At 43.6% G+C, this 20,039-nt stretch overlaps 1 protein-coding gene across 6 annotated transcripts in view; it reads left to right on the forward strand.

Annotated features, from left to right (window-relative positions):
• Positions 1–20,039, forward strand: part of LOC141126759 (transient receptor potential cation channel subfamily M member 2-like) — a 231,681-nt gene that overhangs the window by 139,959 nt on the left and 71,683 nt on the right. For all 6 annotated transcript variants that reach the window (XM_073612738.1, XM_073612736.1, XM_073612741.1 and 3 more), the window contains 3 exons: positions 3,507–3,688; positions 6,412–6,511; positions 9,856–9,910. In XM_073612738.1, coding sequence (XP_073468839.1) covers positions 3,507–3,688; positions 6,412–6,511; positions 9,856–9,910 — 337 coding nt within the window. The remainder of the gene's footprint in view (positions 1–3,506; positions 3,689–6,411; positions 6,512–9,855; positions 9,911–20,039) is intronic.

Here is a 20,039-nt window from a genome sequence, read left to right on the forward strand (position 1 = left end):
TGCTAGCCTGCAAAACAACAAAGTTGACCCTGTCTAGATGGGGTCAGTGTAGTTGTTTTGCAGGCTAGCATGTAAGTGTGCTGGGAAATCTTTGTTTGTGATGGACTCTGAAACTACAGACCAAGCAAAACCTTTATTATGAACATCTGTATTTTTAGTTACATTTATTTTACTGTGGCATTATTGAAAACTGTATCTTGTAATCTATTTTTCTGTACAGTATGTTTTTTGCTGCATCGTTTTTCCTTTTCGTTTATTAAAATGATGCTTGTTACGCCTTTTTCTAAATGTTCTAAACCAGTGGTCTCCAAACTGTGACCCTTTGCTTGTCTTTGTCCAGCCCTTGAGGCACTATCCCCTCTACTGACTCCAATGATGAGGCACCATTCCTTTCACTACCACGAACAGCAGGGCACTATTCCTCCCATTGGCACCAATAATAGGGCATAATTACTCCCGCTGACACCAACAATGGTGCACCGTTCCTGCCACTAATACCAATGATGTGGCACTAGTCCTCCTCCTCCTGAATACATTTTTTAAATCCCACCAGCCACCAAACCTGAGATATTGCAGACTCCCATTGATGCTGGGGCATTTTCTACTCCTACTGGCCACGGTTCAGCCCTCCTAACGTCTGAAAGGCAGTAAACTGGCCCTTTGTTCAGGAAGTTTGGAGGCCCCTGCTCTAAACTAGCCATTCTCAACTAGGGTTCCTCCAGGGGTTGCTTGAGCTGTAGCTGATTGACCTCCCATCTGGTGGTGCCTGCACAATTCTGGGTCCAACGCCACTTGGCAGATCTTTTTAGGTGGTATTCCACCACTGCAAGGGGGCAGTTTTTTCCACTGACCACCAATGTAAGAGTCATTTTTACCATTAACCCACAATAAATGTATTTTAGCAGGGCTTCTCTAAGACCTGGAAATTATTTCAAGGGTTAATTTGGGTTAAAAAGGTTGAGAAAGGCTGCTCTAAAATCTAACTGAAGGAATTCTTGCTCTTTCAAGAAGCGCTACTATAATTATTATTATTATACAGGATTTATATAGACAACATAGTTTGTGCAGTGCTTTACAACATGAGGGCAGACAGTACAGTTGCAATACAATTTAATACAGGAGGAATCAGAAGGCCCTGCTTGTTAGTGCTTACAATCTAAGAGGGGGGTGTCAAATGATAAAACAAGTAATAACTGTGTGGGATGAGCGGATGGTGAAAATAAAAGTACAGTTGTTAGGTGGGGGCAGAATAGACTCTGAAGACTAAGGTTTTAAGGGATCATCTAAAAGCAAACAGAGCATGGGAGGAAGCGACGAGGGAGGAGGTCTTGGGAGGAATGAAAAGAATGATTAGGTTGGTATTTTGAGACTAGGGTACTGATGTAGCTGGATGGCTTTGTAAGTTGTTGTTAGTATATGGAATATGCAGTTCAGTTTTGGACACCAGTTCTCAAAAAAGATATCTGGGAACTGGAGAAAGTGCAGAGAAGGGCAACCAAATTGATAAGAGGCATGGAGGAGCTCAACTATGAGGAAAGATTAGAGGAACTGAATTTATTCACCCTTGAAAAGAGGAGATTAAGAGGGGAAAAGATCAACATGTATAAATATATAAGGGGTCCATATAGTGAACTATTCATTTTACAGTCAACACTGAGGACAAGGGGGCACTCTTTAGGTCTAGAGGAAAAGAGATTTATGCACCATTCCCCCAAATGCTAGGGCCCATAATCGGTGGGCAACAGGCCTGCATACAGTCCTCTCCAACAGCCTCCGTCCCGGCCAGGTCCGTGACAATCTCCAACTATGGAAAGGTTTATTCACAGTAAGAGCTGTGAAAATGTGGAATAGACTCCCTCCAGAGGAGGTTCTGGCCATCTCAGTAAATTGCTTTAAGAAAGGCCAGGATACTTTCCTAAATGTACATAATATAACTGGGCGCTATCATTTATAGGTAAAGTTGATCCAGGGAAAATCCAATTGCCTCTCTGGGATTAGGAAGGATTTTTTCCCCTGCTGTAGCAAATTGGATCATGCTTTTCTGGGGTTTTTTCACCTTCCTCTGGATCAACTGTGGATATAGGATTGGGTATATGGGATTGTGTGATATTTTTTATTTTTATTTATTTATTTATTTATTTATTTATTTATTATGGTTGAACTAGATGGACTTGTGTCTTTTTTCAACCTGACTAACTATGTAATTATTTTAAATTTAATTTGTTTGGTGAGTGGAAGCCAGTTAGCGGATTGACAGAGAGGAGCATCAAGATATTTATTGTGTGGGGGTTAACCAATCCCTGTACCAATCACACTAATTCCTTACGGCATTTAAAGTAGTTCTAAAGTCAGAAGATTTTTATCTTTATTATCTTTAGGCATTCTATGCCTAAAGATAAAAAAAAAAAACCTTCTGTGTTCAGCAACCCCCATCAGCCCCCTTAATACTTTCCTGGGCCTCATCTCAATCCAGCAATGTTGCACGAGAGTCTTGGCTGTCTCCCTCCTCATCAGCTGAGACAGCAGTGGGGTGTCATTAGCTCCCACTGCTGTCAATCAAAATCAGTGAGCCAATGAGGAGAGAGAGGGTGCCGAGCCACAGCTCCGTGTCTTCATAGACACACAGAGCAGCGGCTCAGCTCGGGCACCCCCTATAGCAAGCTGCTTGCTGTGGGGGCACTCGGCAGGAGGGAGGGGCCAGGAGCACCAACGAGGGACCCCAGAAGAGGAGGATCTGGGCTGCTCTGTGCAAAACCACTACACAGAGCAGGTAGGTATGATATGTTTGTTATTTTTAAACGAAAAAAAAACAATACTTTAGCATCACTTTAAATCAATGGTCCCATGGGCTGGAACAGAATGAGGCTATGAATGCCATCATCACATACTGGTGACAGCAGCAGGTTAGTGATATTACTATGGTCACATATTTGTTGCAGTGGCTGCGATCTAAAACTAACTTCCATCACACCACCCAATATGCAAAGGATGGAAAAAATGGGGTAGTCTAAAGTTCGGCTTTAAAGTTACAACTTTTATTTTCCACATAAATTCACTAAACATATCTAAGCCGGCTTTTCACATCTGGTTGAGGGTTGCAGTGCCTGCACTGACTCCAAGAAGGAAAAACAAGGCTTAGAACAGGGGTGGCTATTTCAAATCATATTTAAAATCTCCCGTTTGTACTGTATGTATAGTGTTACATTGTGCACATTGCTGTGGGGCCAAAAATGCGTGCAGGTAGCTCACAAAGGTCAGGCAGAGTTCAGACACTTATCGATGCAACCTAGAGAAAAGAAATGCAAGTTCAGAAGCCTTGATCTACTTCATAACTCAGAGTTGTATTTTTAAATAATACAGCCTGTTTCAGTTTTTAACCTCATCAACCTCATCTACTATGTAACTATGTAACTAAGTAGCTGAATCTGTAAGGATGTTATAAAGATGTATATGTTATAATGCTGATAGCAGTGGAGGGTAACCATATTTTCTTTCCTGTCTGACAGTTACACATTCGCAGATGTGGAGAATAACACAGATCAGGTCTGGAAATTCTACAGATTTGGTCTCATTAAAGAATATAATGAGCATCCCGCAGCTCCTCCTCCATTCATCCTACTTACTCACTTATATGACTTTATTAAATATGGAATTTGTAGATACCAAGCCCATGGCCACAAAGTTCTAAGTAAGTGTGAATCAGTGGGAACACCAAATGCATCACCGGGTAGGCTGCTAATAATACTGGCCCCACTGAGGCCTTTGCGATTGTGCTCCTTTCAGATGACCAGATGTTCGGGATAAACCAAACATCAAACTTGGGATAAGAAGCTAGAGTTGCATAATGCTGCATAAATGCTATTCTGGACTCCTGGAGCTTTCAGCTTTGTTGTTACGGGCTTATTCCAAAATGGATTAAATTCATTATGTTCCTCAAAATTCTACAAATAATACCCCATAATGACAATGTGAAAGAAATTGGTTTTAAATCCTTTATTAATAATAAAAAAAAAAAACTAAAATCACATGTTCATAAGTATTCACATGCTTAATACTTTGGTGAAGCACCTTTGGCACCAATTACAGCCTAAAGTCTTTTTGAGTATGATGCTACAAGCTTGGCACACCTGTTTTGGGGCAGTTTCTCCCATTCTTCTTTGCAGGACCTCTCAAGCGCCATCAGGTTGGATGGGGAGCGTTGGTGCACAACCATTTTCAAATCTCTCCAGGAGATGTTCAATTGGGTTCAAGTCTAGGCTGGGCCACTCAAGGACATTTACAGAGTTGCCCCTTAGCCACTCCTTTATTATCTTGGCTGTGTGCTTAGGTTTGTTGGCTTGTTGGAAGATGAACCTTCGCCCCAGTCTGAGGTCCAGAGCTCTCTGGAGCAGGTTTTTATCAAGGAAGTCTCTGTACATTGCTGCATTCATCTTTCCCTCAATCCAAGCTAGTCTCCCAGTTCCTGCCGCTGAAAAACATCCCCACAGCATGATGCTGCCACCACCATGCTTCACTGTAGGGATGGCATTGGCCAGATGATGAAGGGTGCCTGGTTTCCTCCAGACATGATGCTTGCCATTCAGGCTAAAGAGTTCAATCTTTGTTTCATTAGACCAGAGAATTTTGTTTCTCATGGTCTGAGAGTCCTTCAGGTGCCTTTTGGCAAATTCCAGGTGGGCTGTCATGTGCCTTTTACTGTGGCGTGGCTTCCGTCTGACCACTCTACCATACAGGCCTGATTGGTGGAGTGCTGCAGAGATGGTTGTTCTTCTGTTCTTCCTCTCTCCACAGAGAAAAACTAGAGCTCTGTCAGAGTGACCATCGGGTCACCTCCCTGACTAAGGCCCTTCTCCCCCGATTGCTCCGTTTGGCTGAGCCACTCACTCTAGGAAGAGTCCTGGTGGTTCAAAACTTCTTCCATTTATGGCTGATGGAGGCCACTATGCTCATGGGGACCTTCAATGCTGCAGACATTTTTCTGTACCCTTCCCCAGATCTGTGCCTTGATACAATCCTGTCTCGGAGGTCTACAGACAATTCCTTGGACTTCATGGCTTGGTTTGTGCTCTGACATGCACTGTTAACTGTGGGACCTTATATAAACAGATGTGTGACTTTCTAAATCATGTCTAATCAACTGAATTTACCACAGGTGGACTCCAATCAAGTTGTAGAAGCATCTCAAGGATGATCAGAGGAAACAGGAGGCACCTGAGCTCAATTTTGAGTGTCTTGGCAAAGGCTGTGAATACTTATGTACATGTGATTTTTTTCGTTTTTTATTTTTAATAAATTTGCAAAGATTTCAAACAAACTTCTTTCACATTGTCATTATGGGGTATTGTTTGTAGAATTTTGAGGAAAATAATGAATTTAATCAATTTTGGAATAAGGCTGTAACATAACAAAATGTGGAGAAAGTGAAGCGCTGTGAATACTTTACAGATGCACTGTATGTTAGAACATTTCTATTCCTTCTTAATTGTACAGAACACCTGCGCAGCTTGTAATACATCTATACATTATAGTCATTCTTATAATTATTATTATACAGGATTTATATAGCGTCCACAGTTTGTACAGCCATTTACAACATAAGGGCAGGCAGTACAATTACAATACAATTTAACACAGTAGGAATCAGAGAGCCCTGCTCGTTAGAGCTTACAATCTAAAAGGGAGGGTCAAGAGATTCAAACGATATGGGCTGATGATGAAAATAAATGTGCAGCTGTTAGGTGGGGGCCAGATAGACTTTTCTGAAGAGATGGGGTTTCAGGGTTCTTCTGAAAGTGACAGAGTAGGAGATAGTCGGACAGATTGGGGTAGGAGGTTCCAGAGGATGGGAGAGGCTCTGGTGAAGTCCTGGAGGCGAGTATGGGAGGAGGTGACAAGGGAGATAGAGAGCAGGAGGTCTTTGGAGGAATGAAGAGAATGATTTTGTTGGTATTTTGAGACTAGGTTAGTGATGTAGCTGGGGGCAGCATTGTGGACAACTTTGTAGGTTGTTGTTAGTATTTTCAGTTCAATTTGTTAGGTGAGCGGAAGCCAGTGGAGGGATTGGCAGAGAGGGGTGGCAGATACTGAGCGGTTTGTAAGGTGGATGAGTCTGGCAGCGGCATTCATGATGGACTGAAGAAGGGGATAGACTATGTAAGGGTAAACCAATGAAGAGGGAGCTGCAGTAGTCGAGGTGAGAGATGACCAGGGAGTGATTTAGAAGCTATGTGGTGTCATTGGTCAGGAAGGGGAGTATCTTGGAGATGTTGCAAAGGTTGAGACGGCAAGCTTTTGACAGTGATTGGATGTGGGGCCGAAAGAATAGTTTGGAGCGCAGAATTACACCTGGCGCCCTGGCAGGCAGGGACGGCATGATTACACTGATTGGTGCCACTTTCTACCTCCTGGCAGGGTGGGAGCCAGATGAAGAACAAGAAGCCTCGCTGCTCTCCTGGGAGTCCTACATGAAGGACAATTACCAGCAGATGAAGCAACAGCAAGATAATGAAAGGTAAAATATGTAATCTCCTCTGCTTCAACTTTAAAGGGTAACTACAGAGAATGGTTTTATTAAGACACTGTTGGGCCCAGGGCAAACTTATGCCCCTGTCTTTATTAACATGTTAGCCACCAGGACATGTTCTCCTTTGTCAGCTAGCATGGCAGAAGTGCTTTGAATTGTTTGTGCACTTTAAAGTGAATGTAAAAACTCATACTTACCTACCCTGTGCAGTGGTTCTGCAGCCCCTATCCTCTTCTTCTCGGGGTCCCTGGCTGGAGCTTCTGGCCCCTCCCTCCTGTTCAGTGCCCCCACAGCAAGCAGCTTGCTATGGGGCACCTGAGCCGAGCTGCAGCTGCGTGTATGCACTCAGACACAGAGGGCGCTCGTGCTTATCCCCCCCCCCCCCCATTTCCTGGCCTGCATGCTTATATAAGGGTTTGGTATGGTCTGATGCTTTTCAGACATCTGAGATATGTTGTCTCCCTGCTGATTCTGCAGCCAATGATCTGGTGAGGTGATAGTTGTTCACCATTATCTGCACACAAGACTGTCAGAAGCTACTTGACATCTACAGTAGGTGTTAAAGGCCTCATTCACACCTGAGCATAGCATTTTCAGGCAGAAAGTCATGCGATTTTTTGCCACGTTTTTTACCCCGTTTTTGCCGCAATTTTATACAGGTCAAAAGGTCACCAATGTAAAAAGCAGAAAAACACCCAAATCTTAGTCCCCAGGCTCAAGAGCGGTTTATCGAGATTCCCAAATTGTAACTTTTTGAAGCATCTCTTTGCATCCTAATATTAAATGGCAAGTAGTTTTGGTGTTCTTACAATTATGATGGGACCAATGGGTACTTAATCCCAGGATATGGAAAGTACCCATAGCATAGTTTTGATATATATGCTGATTTGAGGAGGACTTCAAATACATGTTTTGTGCCCTTATACTGTATATGTCTGGAACATATAATCTGTCTTGGACTGCCTATTATGAGTATTCGGGTCCCACTTGCAAATACTTAATCACCCTACTGAAAGAGCGGGCCAGGTTGAGTGGTCTTAATATTGGCCAATTGTACAGTATGTGTTTTAATGTTTAAATTTCATGTGTTCTAGCAGGGGAGTTGCTAGGTCTGCAAAAGATCTGGGGCTAGAGCCCATAGCAGCGGTCACCAACCTTTTTGCATGCCCGCGGGGGGGGGGGACCAGTGGTAAGCAATTTTTCATGGGCGATGGCTGGTGTTGGTGCTTCAATCATCATGGCATAATGGTTGATATGGTGTCAGGGTGATTGAAGTGCATTATTTCTATTGTTACATTCTAATATATAATGAGGTGGTTCAACTCACCATACTGCAGAATCAGTGGGAGCCCTGGGCGTGTCACTTGCCACATCTTCTGCCACCAGATGCAGCGTCTTACTTGCCACCGTCACCTGCCACTAGATGTGGCTTGTCACTTGCCATGTCGCCTGCCACCAGAGGTGGATTGTCACTTGCCATGTCTCCTGCCTCCATTTGCAGATTGTCACTTGCCACATCTCGTGCCACCATTTGCAGATTGTCACTTACTTTAGTGAGAGCAGGAGAGCGGTGATGCTGGGCTGGCAGTGAGAGATGATGTCACCTCACTGCTCCCCGCCGCACCTCCGACATTGAAGCAAGGGGGTCTGGCTGCAAAGTGGAGCTCCACGATGACCGTGCTGTGAGGGCGGAAGAGCGCCGATTTGTGGCGGACAGTGACAGATTATGTCATCTCTCTGCTGCTCACCGCACCTCGCTCAAAAATTGAAGAGGCCCGGCTGTGAAAAACTCACTTCTTTCCTCTCCTCCGCCTCTCTCATGCAGCCAGCCCGCCTGCCGCCGCAGCTGCAACCCGCCGGTTAGGCAGGGACCCTGCGGAAAGAGACTCTGGGCTATGGGCCCCAGATTCGGGGCTATAGCCCCAATAGCCACTCCCTAGCAACGCCCCTGTGTTCTAGGATTTGCAATAAAATTGTACTTTTGTATTAACTGTAATGTGCTGGACTATTTCTAGAATTTACTATATCTTTGACCTCATATTTTATTATTATTATTATTATTATTATTATTATTATTATTTAAGGATTAAGGGGTTAAGGTTAGGGGTTAATTTTTTTTTTTTTTTTTTTATTGTTACATAGTATTCATGTATTGTATTTATTTATTATTTATTTATGATTTTTTGTATTTATTTGTGTATTTACTTTACATTTATTTATTCATTTATTATTAGTAGTAGTAGCAGTATTAGTATCAACATCCTAACCCTAACAAAAAAAATAATAATTATAAGACCATAAGTAAAATATTAAACCATAACCTCTAATTCTAAACCTATCCCCAAGTCCTAATCCTAATGTAATCTTAACTCTAACCCCTTACCCTAACAAAAAAAAAAAATAAATAATAATAATAAAAATAATAATAATAATAAATTAATAATTATAATAATAATAAAATACATAAAAGCTGATTGAAAAGCTAAAAAAGCTGAAAAACCTAGCAGCAAATGATGCAACAGATGATAGTTTTCTCTATTGGCTAATAAAAAACCAGCAAAGCTCAAAAAAGTATGAAAACGTGCAAAAACGCATGACAAATGTTCAAATTCACTACGCTCAAGTTTAAATGCAGCCTTATGCCGCGTACACAGTTTCCGGCAGAAAAGGTAAGACGGAACATTCCGTCGGACATTCCAATCGTGTGTGGGCTTCATCGGACCTTTTCTTTCAAAAATTCAGACGGACCTTAGAAATGGAACATGTTTCAGATCTTTCCGATGGACTCAGTTCCTATCGGGAAAAACGCTCGTCTGTATGCTATTCCGACGGACCAAGAACGAAGCAAGGGCAGCTATTGGCTACTGGCTATTGAACTTCTTTTTTCTAGTCCCATCGTATGTTATCACGTTCTAAACTAATGGACTTTGGTGTGATTGTGTGTAGGCAAGTCCGTTTTAGCAGAACTCCGTCGGAAAGACCGCCAAAGTTCAGTCGGACGAGAAGTCCACTCGTGTGTACGCGGCATAAGAAGTAGAGTCTACGCCAGGTTTTTACTGAATAATTTTAACGTAATAACTGATATGTACCACCAACTCCTCCTCAATATATTATCTAAAATTAAGTAATTTTGATAAGTTTGTTACAGTATTTCATGATTGAATTTAAGGGGCTTTGAGGACTTTTTATTTGTTTTTTTGCTTATTCTAAACTGTGACAAATGGCTACACTGACTGCTGAATTAAGAAAATGCTGTACCTGTAATCTCATACAACTTTTACATATATGTTATATAATGTATTCCTGGCATGTCATATTTGTGTCCGTTGTAGTGTCTTTGCCGTGCTGCGTCTGCTGGAGAAAAGGGTGACTGCGCTGGAAGAGCAGGTAATATTCCTCAGTTCCCCTCTACAGTCCCATAGCGGAGGGGTATGGCCCCCTCTATAGTCCATTGTGATGGGATATCTGCAAGCCAAAAATATATCCTATTTATAGCCCCCCATTAAATGTCTGTATCCTATATCACTCATCTATATTCCACTGTGATGGTATGCCTGCTCTCTATATTACCCTCCTAGTTCACCATGATAGAGGCAGCTAATAGGTCATATCAAACTGGACATGCAATCATCATTTTGGAAGCACACAGTTCTAAAAGCTTGCTCACAATTAGGTGACCAAAGTCCCATGAGTTGCGCTTAGCAAAACCGAGCTCGACTGAAGCTGTTGGATCAGGATTATGGGTATGGAATGCAGAATTGCTGAGATCCTGACAATGGGAGCTACACTGGTGATGTCAGAGCTAGGGTCACCCATAGTAGGTGCTGAACCAGACTACACAGGGTGCTGTCCAGTTTGAGGGTTTGGCATGGGGCTCAAGGCTCTTCGTGTCTGTAGGGGTCTCTAGGTCTCTAGTAGAGAGAAGACATTGCTGGAAGTGGCAGCAGAGGAGAGATTCAACCAGCCTTCACTTCAGTTTTTTTACGTGACGCATCGTTCCCTCTGATCCGCACCTTGGCCATCCTTTGGGAGGACCCACCTGGCGGCCCCGGGAGATCCACGCAGAGTTTGACCCAGAAGGTTCGCAGAGCTGCGATGTCCGTTCACAGGCCCTGAGAGGCAACCTGCTCGAGTGACTCCCTGTCGCTGACAAGGGGGTCCATTGTATCTGGTAAGAGTTTCTTACACACCATCTTCATTAAGTCGCATGCAGTTGTGAGATACAGCTTGGTGATGATCTGATGAATTACCCGTGTTATAACATCTGCCGTCTCACATCCACTTATTGTTTCCAGTGGGATATTCCATGTTATTTGTTCTCTATTCACTCACAGGACTTTACTCACCTTTATTGAGAGACTTATAAGTTTTACCACTGTTATGTTTACCATCTGTGGACATTTGTTTTTTTCAGTTGTTTTCTTGATTGAAGACTTTTTGCACAATTTATGCGCTACATTTTACTTTCACATGATTTTTTGGTTACTGTCACCTTGTATGGAGCTGCTCCGCACCATATACTTTTTTAATTTAGCGCAGTGTATACTTCTATTATCTTCAGACTTCCAGGAGGGCCCAAACGGCTTATAGGTGCAAGAATAAAATTAATGAACATTTTTATATACTGGGGTCCCATCACAGCATGGGCTATTTTCTGTAAAAGGTGAATTTAGCCTTTAAAATGTTTGTAAATTCCTTGTGACCTTGCTGGTATCCCTTTTAGTTTATACAGTTGTTAACTAGTGTGTGTGTCTTTTTTTAAAATTACAAGGCTAAATACCTTTCCTCACACCATAGCTGTGCAGCCATGTGATCCCCCTCTGCTCTCCATCCCCGATCGAAGGAGAGCAGCAGGATTCCCCTGTGACATCAGCCAACCAGCAGAGGGAAGTCACGTGACTGCACAGCGGCAGTGTGAGAAAAGGTATTTAGCCTTCTCATTTAACCACCTCAGTCCCGGAAGGATTTATCCCCTTCCTGACCAGAGCACTTTTTGCGATACGGCACTGCGTCGCTTTAACTGACAATTGCGTGGTCGTGCGACGTTGTACCCAAACAAATTGACGTCTTTTTTTCCCACAAATTTGGTGGTATTTGATCACCTCTGCGTTTTTTGGGTTTTTTACGCTATAAACAAAAAAATAGCGACAATTTTGAAAAAAAAGCAATATTTTTTACTTTTTGCTATAATAAATATCCCCAAAAAATATATAAAAAACTATTTTTTTTTCTCAGTTTAGGCCGATATATATTCTAAAAAAAAATCGCAATAAGTGTATATTGATTGGTTTGCACAAAAGTTCAAGCGTCTACAAAACAGGGGATAGATTTATGGTATTTTTACTATTATTTTTTTTTTTTATTAGTAATGGCGGTGATCTGCAATTTTTATATTGACTGCGACATTATGGCGGACACATTGGACACTTTTGACACTATTTTGGGACCATTGTCATTTATACAGCGATCAGTGCTATAAAATGCACTGATTACTGTGTAAATGGCACTGGCAGGGAAGGGGTTAAACACTAGGGGGCGATCAAGGGGTTAAGTGTGTCCTAGGGAGTGATTCTAACTGTGGGAGGGATGGGCTATCACTGACATGACAGCAATCACTGCTCCCGATGACAGGGAGCAGTAGACCCCTGTCATGTCACTAGGCAGAACAGGGAAATGCCTTGTTTACAAAGACATCTCCCCATTCTGCCGCTCTGTGACACGATCGCGGGCCCCCCCAGCGGACATTGAGTCTGCAGGACCCGCGGGCACAGTCACGGAGTATGCTGCGCGCGTGTGCTCCTCCGGTGACGCACTCCCACAATGCCGTGATTTAACCACTTCCCGCCTGGCCTATAGCGGATTGACGTCCGGGAAGTGGTTCCGTTATCCTGACTGAGCGTCTTATGACATCCAGCAGGATAACATGCCGTTGCATGCCCGTGGGGGCGTGCATCGTGGCAATCGGTGGAGCGGTGTGTCAGTCTGACACACCGCTCCACCGATCTTGTTAAAGAGCCTCCGGCAGAGGCTCTTTACCACGTGATCAGCCGTGTCCAATCACGGCTGATCACAATGTCAATAGGAAGAGCCTTTGATGGGTTTTTCCTCACTCGCGTCTGACAGACGCGAGTAGAGGAGAGCCGATCGGCGGCTCTCCTGACAGGGGGGGTCTGTGCTGATCGTTTATCAGCACAGCCCCCCCTCAGATGACCTCACTTGACCACCAGGGATCGCCACTAGGACCACCAAGGAAGGGGCAACATGTGGATGGCCAGGTATGTACCCCATGGCCATCCACATGTGCCCAATGTGCCCAATCTGTGCCCACAAATGGTCACTGATTGGCACCATAATATTGCCTAGATGCCCAGCAGTGCCACCAATCAGTGTCATCAGTGCCACCCATCAGTGTCCATCGGTGCCACCTGTCAGTGCCCATCCGTGCCCATCAGTGCCCACCTATCAGTGCCCATCCGTGCCACCTATCAGTGCCACCCATAAGTACCCATCAGTGCCACCCATAAGTATCCATCAATGCCACCTACGAGTGCCCATCAGTGCCACCTACGAGTGCCCATCAGTGCCACCTATGAGTGCCCATCAGTGCCACCTATGAGTGCCCATCAGTGCCACATACCAGTGCCATCTATCAGTGACCATGAGTGCCACCTATCAGTGCCGCCTATCAGTGCCCATCATCAGTGCCCGTCTGTGCCCCCTCATCAGTGCCACCTCATTGGTGCCACCTCATCGGTGCCCATCAGTGCCGCCGTATCAGTGCCCGTCAGTGCAGCCATATCAGTGGCCATCATTGAAGAAGAAAACGTACTTATTTACAAAAAAATTTAACAGAAACAAAGAAAAACGTGTTTTTTTTCAAAATTTTCGGTCTTTTTTTATTTGTTGCACAAGAAATAAAAACCACAGAGGTGATCAAATACCACCAAAAGAAAGCTCTATTTGTGGGAACAAAATGATAAAAAATTTGTTTGGATACAGTGTAGCATGACCGCGCAATTGTCATTCAAATTGCGACAGCGCTGAAAGATGAAAATTGGCCTGGGCGGGAAGGTGTCTAAGTGCCTGGTATTGAAGTGGTTAAAGGGGAAGTACCTGTACGCCCATTTGCCCAGCCGTGCTATTGTGCTGACGTACATCATCGCGCGCTGGTCAGCATGTGGTTAAAAAAAACACACACAATATAGTTAATAACTGTTTAAACCAGAGGGGATACTAGTTTTTTTGCCACATATTGCAGTGGAATAAGGGCGGGAGGAAGAGATCGGCTCTCACACTTACAGGCAGGGAGGGTGGGGGAGAGGGGAGAGACTCAGAGCAGAGAGCGGGATGACGGAGGCACGTAACCGGACCATGGTAGCATGGATTAGCAGCCGTGATTACCGCGGTCAGAACAGACAGGGGGACACAGAAACAGACAAAATTAATCAGGTATATTACAACATAGAGAAGGACAAATTACACGGCACAAACACTATGCTATAGATCAGCCCTCAAATTTTAAACTCGCCTGCTTGCATTTTGCGAGTGGAAAATGATGGCTGGCGAGCGTGGGCTGCCCTGGAGGAAGGGGGGGGGCGAGCACTGCCGGCAGGCGGGGTTGAACGGGAAATGTTCTCCCAGCCAGGGGAAGAGAGGAGGGGATCAAATACCACCTGTTTGTGGGGAATAAGAGCGGAAACGCAGGGTCTCAACAGAACAAAATAGTGCTCATAAGGATGCATAATAAAGTGCAAAAAATATAAAAATACAGAAAAAAAAACAAACAGAAATCCTCACCATTAAACCCCCCGGAGAAAAATAACAATTAAAGTGTTTGAAAACTAACTATTTTTACATTTATTTAGATTGAGTAGAATTTTTTTTTGTTTCCCAACTGGGAGATTTCCCTTTATTTCCTGTCCCACACAACAGGAAATGAGAAGAAATCAAAGCAAGGGGAAGTCCCCTCTTGGGCCAATGTCACCCTAACTATTGTCCTTATTGGAAGATTATTCTGGTTCTGGTGACAACGCAAACATTTTGTTCTTCAGATCACCTTCTGTACAAGAGACAAGGGGCATCAGGACAATGAGATAGAATGATTTCCTCCCCAGTGACATATAGACAGTGATAAAAAACAGACGGTGATTTAACATTTCCTCAATTAACCACTTCAGCCCTGGAAGATTTACCCCCCCCCCCCCCCCCCCCGGTCATGACCAGGCCATTTTTTGCGATACGGCACTGCGTTAATTTAACTGACCATTGCGCAGTCATGCAACACTGTACCAAAATAACATTGATGTCCTTTTTTTCCCCCGCAATCAGAGCTTTCTTTTGGTGGTATTTAACCACTTCAGCCCCGGAAGGATTTACCCCCTTCCTGACCAGAGCACTTTTTACAATTTGGCACTGCGTCGCTTTAACTGCTAATTGCGCGGTCATGCAATGCTGTAACCAAACGAAATTTGCGTCCTTTTCTTCCCACAAATAGAGCTTTCTTTTGATGGTATTTGATCACCTCTGCCGTTTTTATTTTTTGCGCTATACACGGAAAAAGACCGAAAATTTTGAAAAAAAATGATATTTTCTACTTTTTGTTCTAAAAAAAATCCAATAAACTCAATTTTAGTCATACATTTAGGCCAAAATGTATTTGGCCACATGTCTTTGGTAAAAAAAATGTCAATAAGTGTATATTTATTGGTTTGCGCAAAAGTTATAGCGCCTACAAACTAGGGTACATTTTCTGGAATTTACACAGTCTTTAATTTATGACTGCCTATGTCATTTCTTGAGGTGCTAAAATGACAGGGCAGTACAAAACCCCCACAAATGACCCCATTTTGGAAAGTAGATACCCCAAGGAAATTGCTGAGAGGCATGTTGAGCCCATTGAATATTCATTTTTTTTGTCCCAAGTGATTGAATAATGAAAAAAAAAAAAAAAAAAAAACAAAATTACAAAAAGTTGTCACTAAATGATATATTGCTCACACAGGCCATGGGCCTATGTGGAATTGCACCCCAAAATACATTTAGCTGCTTCTCCTGAGTATGGGGATACCACATGTGTGGGACTTTTTGGGAGCCTAGCCGCATACGGGGCCCCGAAAACCAATCACTGCCTTCAGGATTTCTAAGGGCGTACATTTTTGATTTTACTCCTCACTACCTATCACAGTTTTGAAGGCCATAAAATGCCCAGATGGCACAAACCCCCCCCAAATGACCCCATTTTGGAAAGTAGACACCCCAAGCTATTTGCTGAGAGGCATGTTGAGTCCATGGAATATTTTATATTTTGACACAAGTTGCGGGAAAGTGACAATTTATTTATTTATTTTTTTTTTTTTTGCACAAAGTTGTCACTAAATGATATATTGCTCACACAGGTCATGGGCATATGTGGAATTGCACCCCAAAATACATTTAGCTGCTTCTCCTGAGTATGGGGATACCACATGTGTGGGACTTTTTGGGAGCCTAGCCGCGTACGGGACCCCGAAAACCAATCACCGCCTTCAGGATTTCTAAGGGTGTACATTTTTGATTTCACTCTTCACTGCCTATCACAGTTTCGGAGGCCATGGAATGCCCAGGTGGCACAAAACCCCCCCAAATGACCCCATTTTGGAAAGTAGACACCCCAAGCTATTTGCTGAGAGGCATGGTGAGTATTTTGCAGCTCTCATTTGTTTTTGAAAATGAAGAAAGACAAAAAAAAAAATTTTTTTTTTCTTTTTTTAATTTTCAAAACTTTGTGACAAAAAGTGAGGTCTGCAAAATACTCACTATACCTCTCAGCAAATAGCTTGGGGTGTCTACTTTCCAAAATGGGGTCATTTGGGGGGGGGTTTGTGCCACCTGGGCATTCCATGGCCTCCGAGACTGTGATAGGCAGTGAAGAGTGAAATCAAAAATTTACGCCCTTAGAAAGCCTGAAGGCGGTGCTTGGTTTTCGGGGTCCCATACGTGGCTAGGCTCCCAAAAAGTCTCACACATGTGGTATCCCCGTACTCAGGAGAAGCAACAGAATGTATTTTGGGGTGTAATTTCACATATTCCCATGGCATGTTTGAGCAATATATCATTTAGTGACAACTTTGTGCAAAAAAAAAAAAAAATAATAATAATTTGTCTCTTTCCCGCAACTTGTGTCACAATATAAAATATTCCATGGACTCGACATGCCTCTCAGCAAATAGCTTGGGGTGTCTACTTTCCAAAATGGGGTCATTTGGGGGGGTTTGAACTGTCCTGGCATTTTATGCACAACATTTAGAAGCTTATGTCACACATCACCCACTCTTCTAACCACTTGAAGACAAAGCCCTTTCTGACACTTTTTGATTACATGAAAAAATTATTTTTTTTTGCAAGAAAATTACTTTGAACCCCCACACATTATATATTTTTTTAAAGCAAATGCCCTACAGATTAAAATGGTGGGTGTTTAATTTTTTTTTTTCACACAGTATTTGCGCAGCGATTTTTCAAACGCATTTTTTGGGGAAAAAACACACTTTTTTACATTTTAATGCACTAAAACACACTATATTGCCCAAATGTTTGATGAAATAAAAAAGATGATCTTAGGCCGAGTACATGGATACCAAACATGACATGCTTTACAACTGTGCACAAACGTGCAGTGACAACAAAATAAATACATTTTTAAAAGCCTTTAAAAGCCTTTACAGGTTACCACTTTAGATTTACAGAGGAGGTCTACTGCTAAAATTACTGCCCTCGATCTGACCGTCGCGGTGATACCTCACATGCATGGTGCAATTGCTGTTTACATTTGACGCCAGACCGACGCTTTCTTTATTATTTTTTTGCTTTTTTATCTTATTTTAAAACTGTTCCTTTCATTTTTTTTTTTTTTTAATCATTTTTATTGTTATCTCAGGGAATGTAAATATCCCCTATGATAGCAATAGGTAGTGACAGGTACTCTTTTTTGAAAAAATTGGGGTCTATTAGACCCTAGATTTCTCCTCTGCCCTCAAAGCATCTGACCACACCAAGATCGGTGTGATAAAATGCTTCCCCAATTTCCCAATGGCGCTATTTACATCCGGCGAAATCTAAGTCATAAAATGCTCGTAGCTTCCGGTTTCTTAGGCCATAGAGATGTTTGGAGCCACTCTCGTCTCTGATCAGCTCTATGGTCAGCTGGCTGAATCACCGGCTGCATTCTCAGGTTCCCTGTTGAGACAGGAGAGCCAGAGAAAAACACGGAAGACGATGGGGGGGGGGGGGGGCATTCTCTCTGCTTGTAAAAGCAGTCTAGAGGCTAATTAGCCGCTAGGATTGCTTTTACATGAAAGCCGACCGCTGGCTGAAAAGAATGATACCAAGATGATACCTAAACCTGCAAGCATCATTCTGGTATAACCACTCAAAGTCGTGAATGCTGTACCTGAAGACAAAAATATGGCTAACAATAAAGCACAGTAAACGGTAAAGTATAAAAAACTGCATACCTGAAAAGCAAACATGATAAAACATAATAACAATAAAACATTGCAGAATAGAATACAGTAAAAAAGAGCAGAACAATAGAGAGAATAGAGAGAGAGAGAATAGAGAGAGAACAATAAAACGACAACTATTATTTTTTATTTTATATTTTTGTTTGTGTTTTTTTTTTTTTTTTTTTTTTTTTACACTTTTTTTGTAACTGTACCTTTTGTAACTGTAACCGGTTCCAGGTTCGGGTCTCTCAAAATGCGATGGCATCTTGGGAGACCCTGTGAAAGTGTGCCTAGTCTGTGCAATGCTGTACCGTACGCTAATACTCAACTAGTGAATGGTAGCGTTCAAAACATTCACCAATGCAAAGACCAGGATTGTCAGGACAGGAGGGACAATAATAGCGGGTGTCATGCCTATATCCGCGCTTGCTGCAGACACAACATCTTTTTTGGGGGGGTTCGCTGGGTAGGGGTACTCGGGAGGACATAAAAATGCCTCTCATGCAGCCGACTGCATTTGGTTGGGGATGTGAATGGGGGAAGTACGGGCGCTGCAGAAGCGGTAGGTTCCCAATTAGGATTGGCGAATGCAGCAGGAAGGGCATTATGGGCACGACGGGCCTGTGTTTGTCTTTTTGGTGGCAGCGGGACACTACTTGTGCTTGCCACCTCACCAGCTTGAACTGCACTTATGGGACTCGCCACGTCACCAAGTGTTACTGCAGTGCTGGTTTGAGTACGACCGGGGTGTACTAGGCCGCTGGCGCTTGCCAGTTCACCAAAACGCTACCAAAAAAACTGTTAACGATCGCAGGGATCAGGCCTGACTCTGCGAACGCTGCAGTTATGCATTTAGTGTTTTGTAAGTGACAGTGATCGATCGATACTGCACTTGGGTGGGCTGGTCTGGGCCGGGCGGAGGGGCAAAACGCAGGTGCTAGCAGGTATCTGGGCTGATCCCGCTAACACTGCGTTTTTGGGAACCCTAAACTGCTGGGGACGCCAGTATAGATCTGATCGGATCAGATATTGATCAGTTCAGATACTATACCACTAAGGGAGGTGTACAGTGCGTGCGTGGGTGTTAGCGCTACTGGCACTAACCTGACGCTGCCTGGGGCTGGTGCTTGCCAGTTCACCAAAACGCTACAAAAAAAACTGTTAGCGATCGCAGGGATCAGGCCTGACTCTGCGAACGCTGCAGTTATGCGTTTAGTGTTTTGTAAGTGACAGTGATCGATCGATACTGCACTTGGGTGGGCTGGGCTGGGCCGGGCGGAGGGGTAAAACGCAGTTGCTAGCAGGTATCTGGGCTGATCCCGCTAACACTGCGTTTGTGGGAACCCTAAACTGCTGGGGACGCTAGTATAGATCTGATCGGATCAGATATTGATGCGTTCAGATACTATACCACTAAGGGAGGTGTACGGTGCGTGGGTGTCAGTGGTACTGGCACTAACCTGACGCTGCCTGGGGCTGGTGCTTGCCATTTCACCAAAATGCTACCAAAAAAACTGTTAGCGATCGCAGGGATCAGGCCTGACTCTGCGAACGCTGCAGTTATGCGTTTAGTGTTTTGTAAGTGACAGTGATCGATCGATACTGCACTTGGGTGGGCTGGGCCGAGCTGGGCGGAGGGGCAAAACGCAGGTGCTAGCAGGTATCTGGGCTGATCCCGCTAACACTGTGTTTTTGGGAACCCTAAACTGCTGGGGACGCTAGTATAGATCTGATCGGATCAGATATTGATGCGATCAGATACTATACCACTAAGGGAGGCGTATGCTGCGTGCGTGGGTGTTAGCGGTACTGGCGCTAATCTGACCCTGCCTGGGGCAACGCATATCACCGCCGGGCGATCAGGGGGCTAAATCTTTATTCGGTAATAAACGGCGGGTTCCCTGACACTATAAAAAATAAACAAACTAACCAGCGTCACCCGTAACGGTTATACAGTGATCAGTGGTGAAAGGGTTAACTAGGGGGCAATCAAGGGGTTAAAACATTTATTAGATAGTATATGGGGGTCCCTG

This window comes from Aquarana catesbeiana, linkage group LG02, assembly GCF_042186555.1.
Source record: "Aquarana catesbeiana isolate 2022-GZ linkage group LG02, ASM4218655v1, whole genome shotgun sequence".
NCBI lineage: Eukaryota > Metazoa > Chordata > Amphibia > Anura > Ranidae > Aquarana > Aquarana catesbeiana.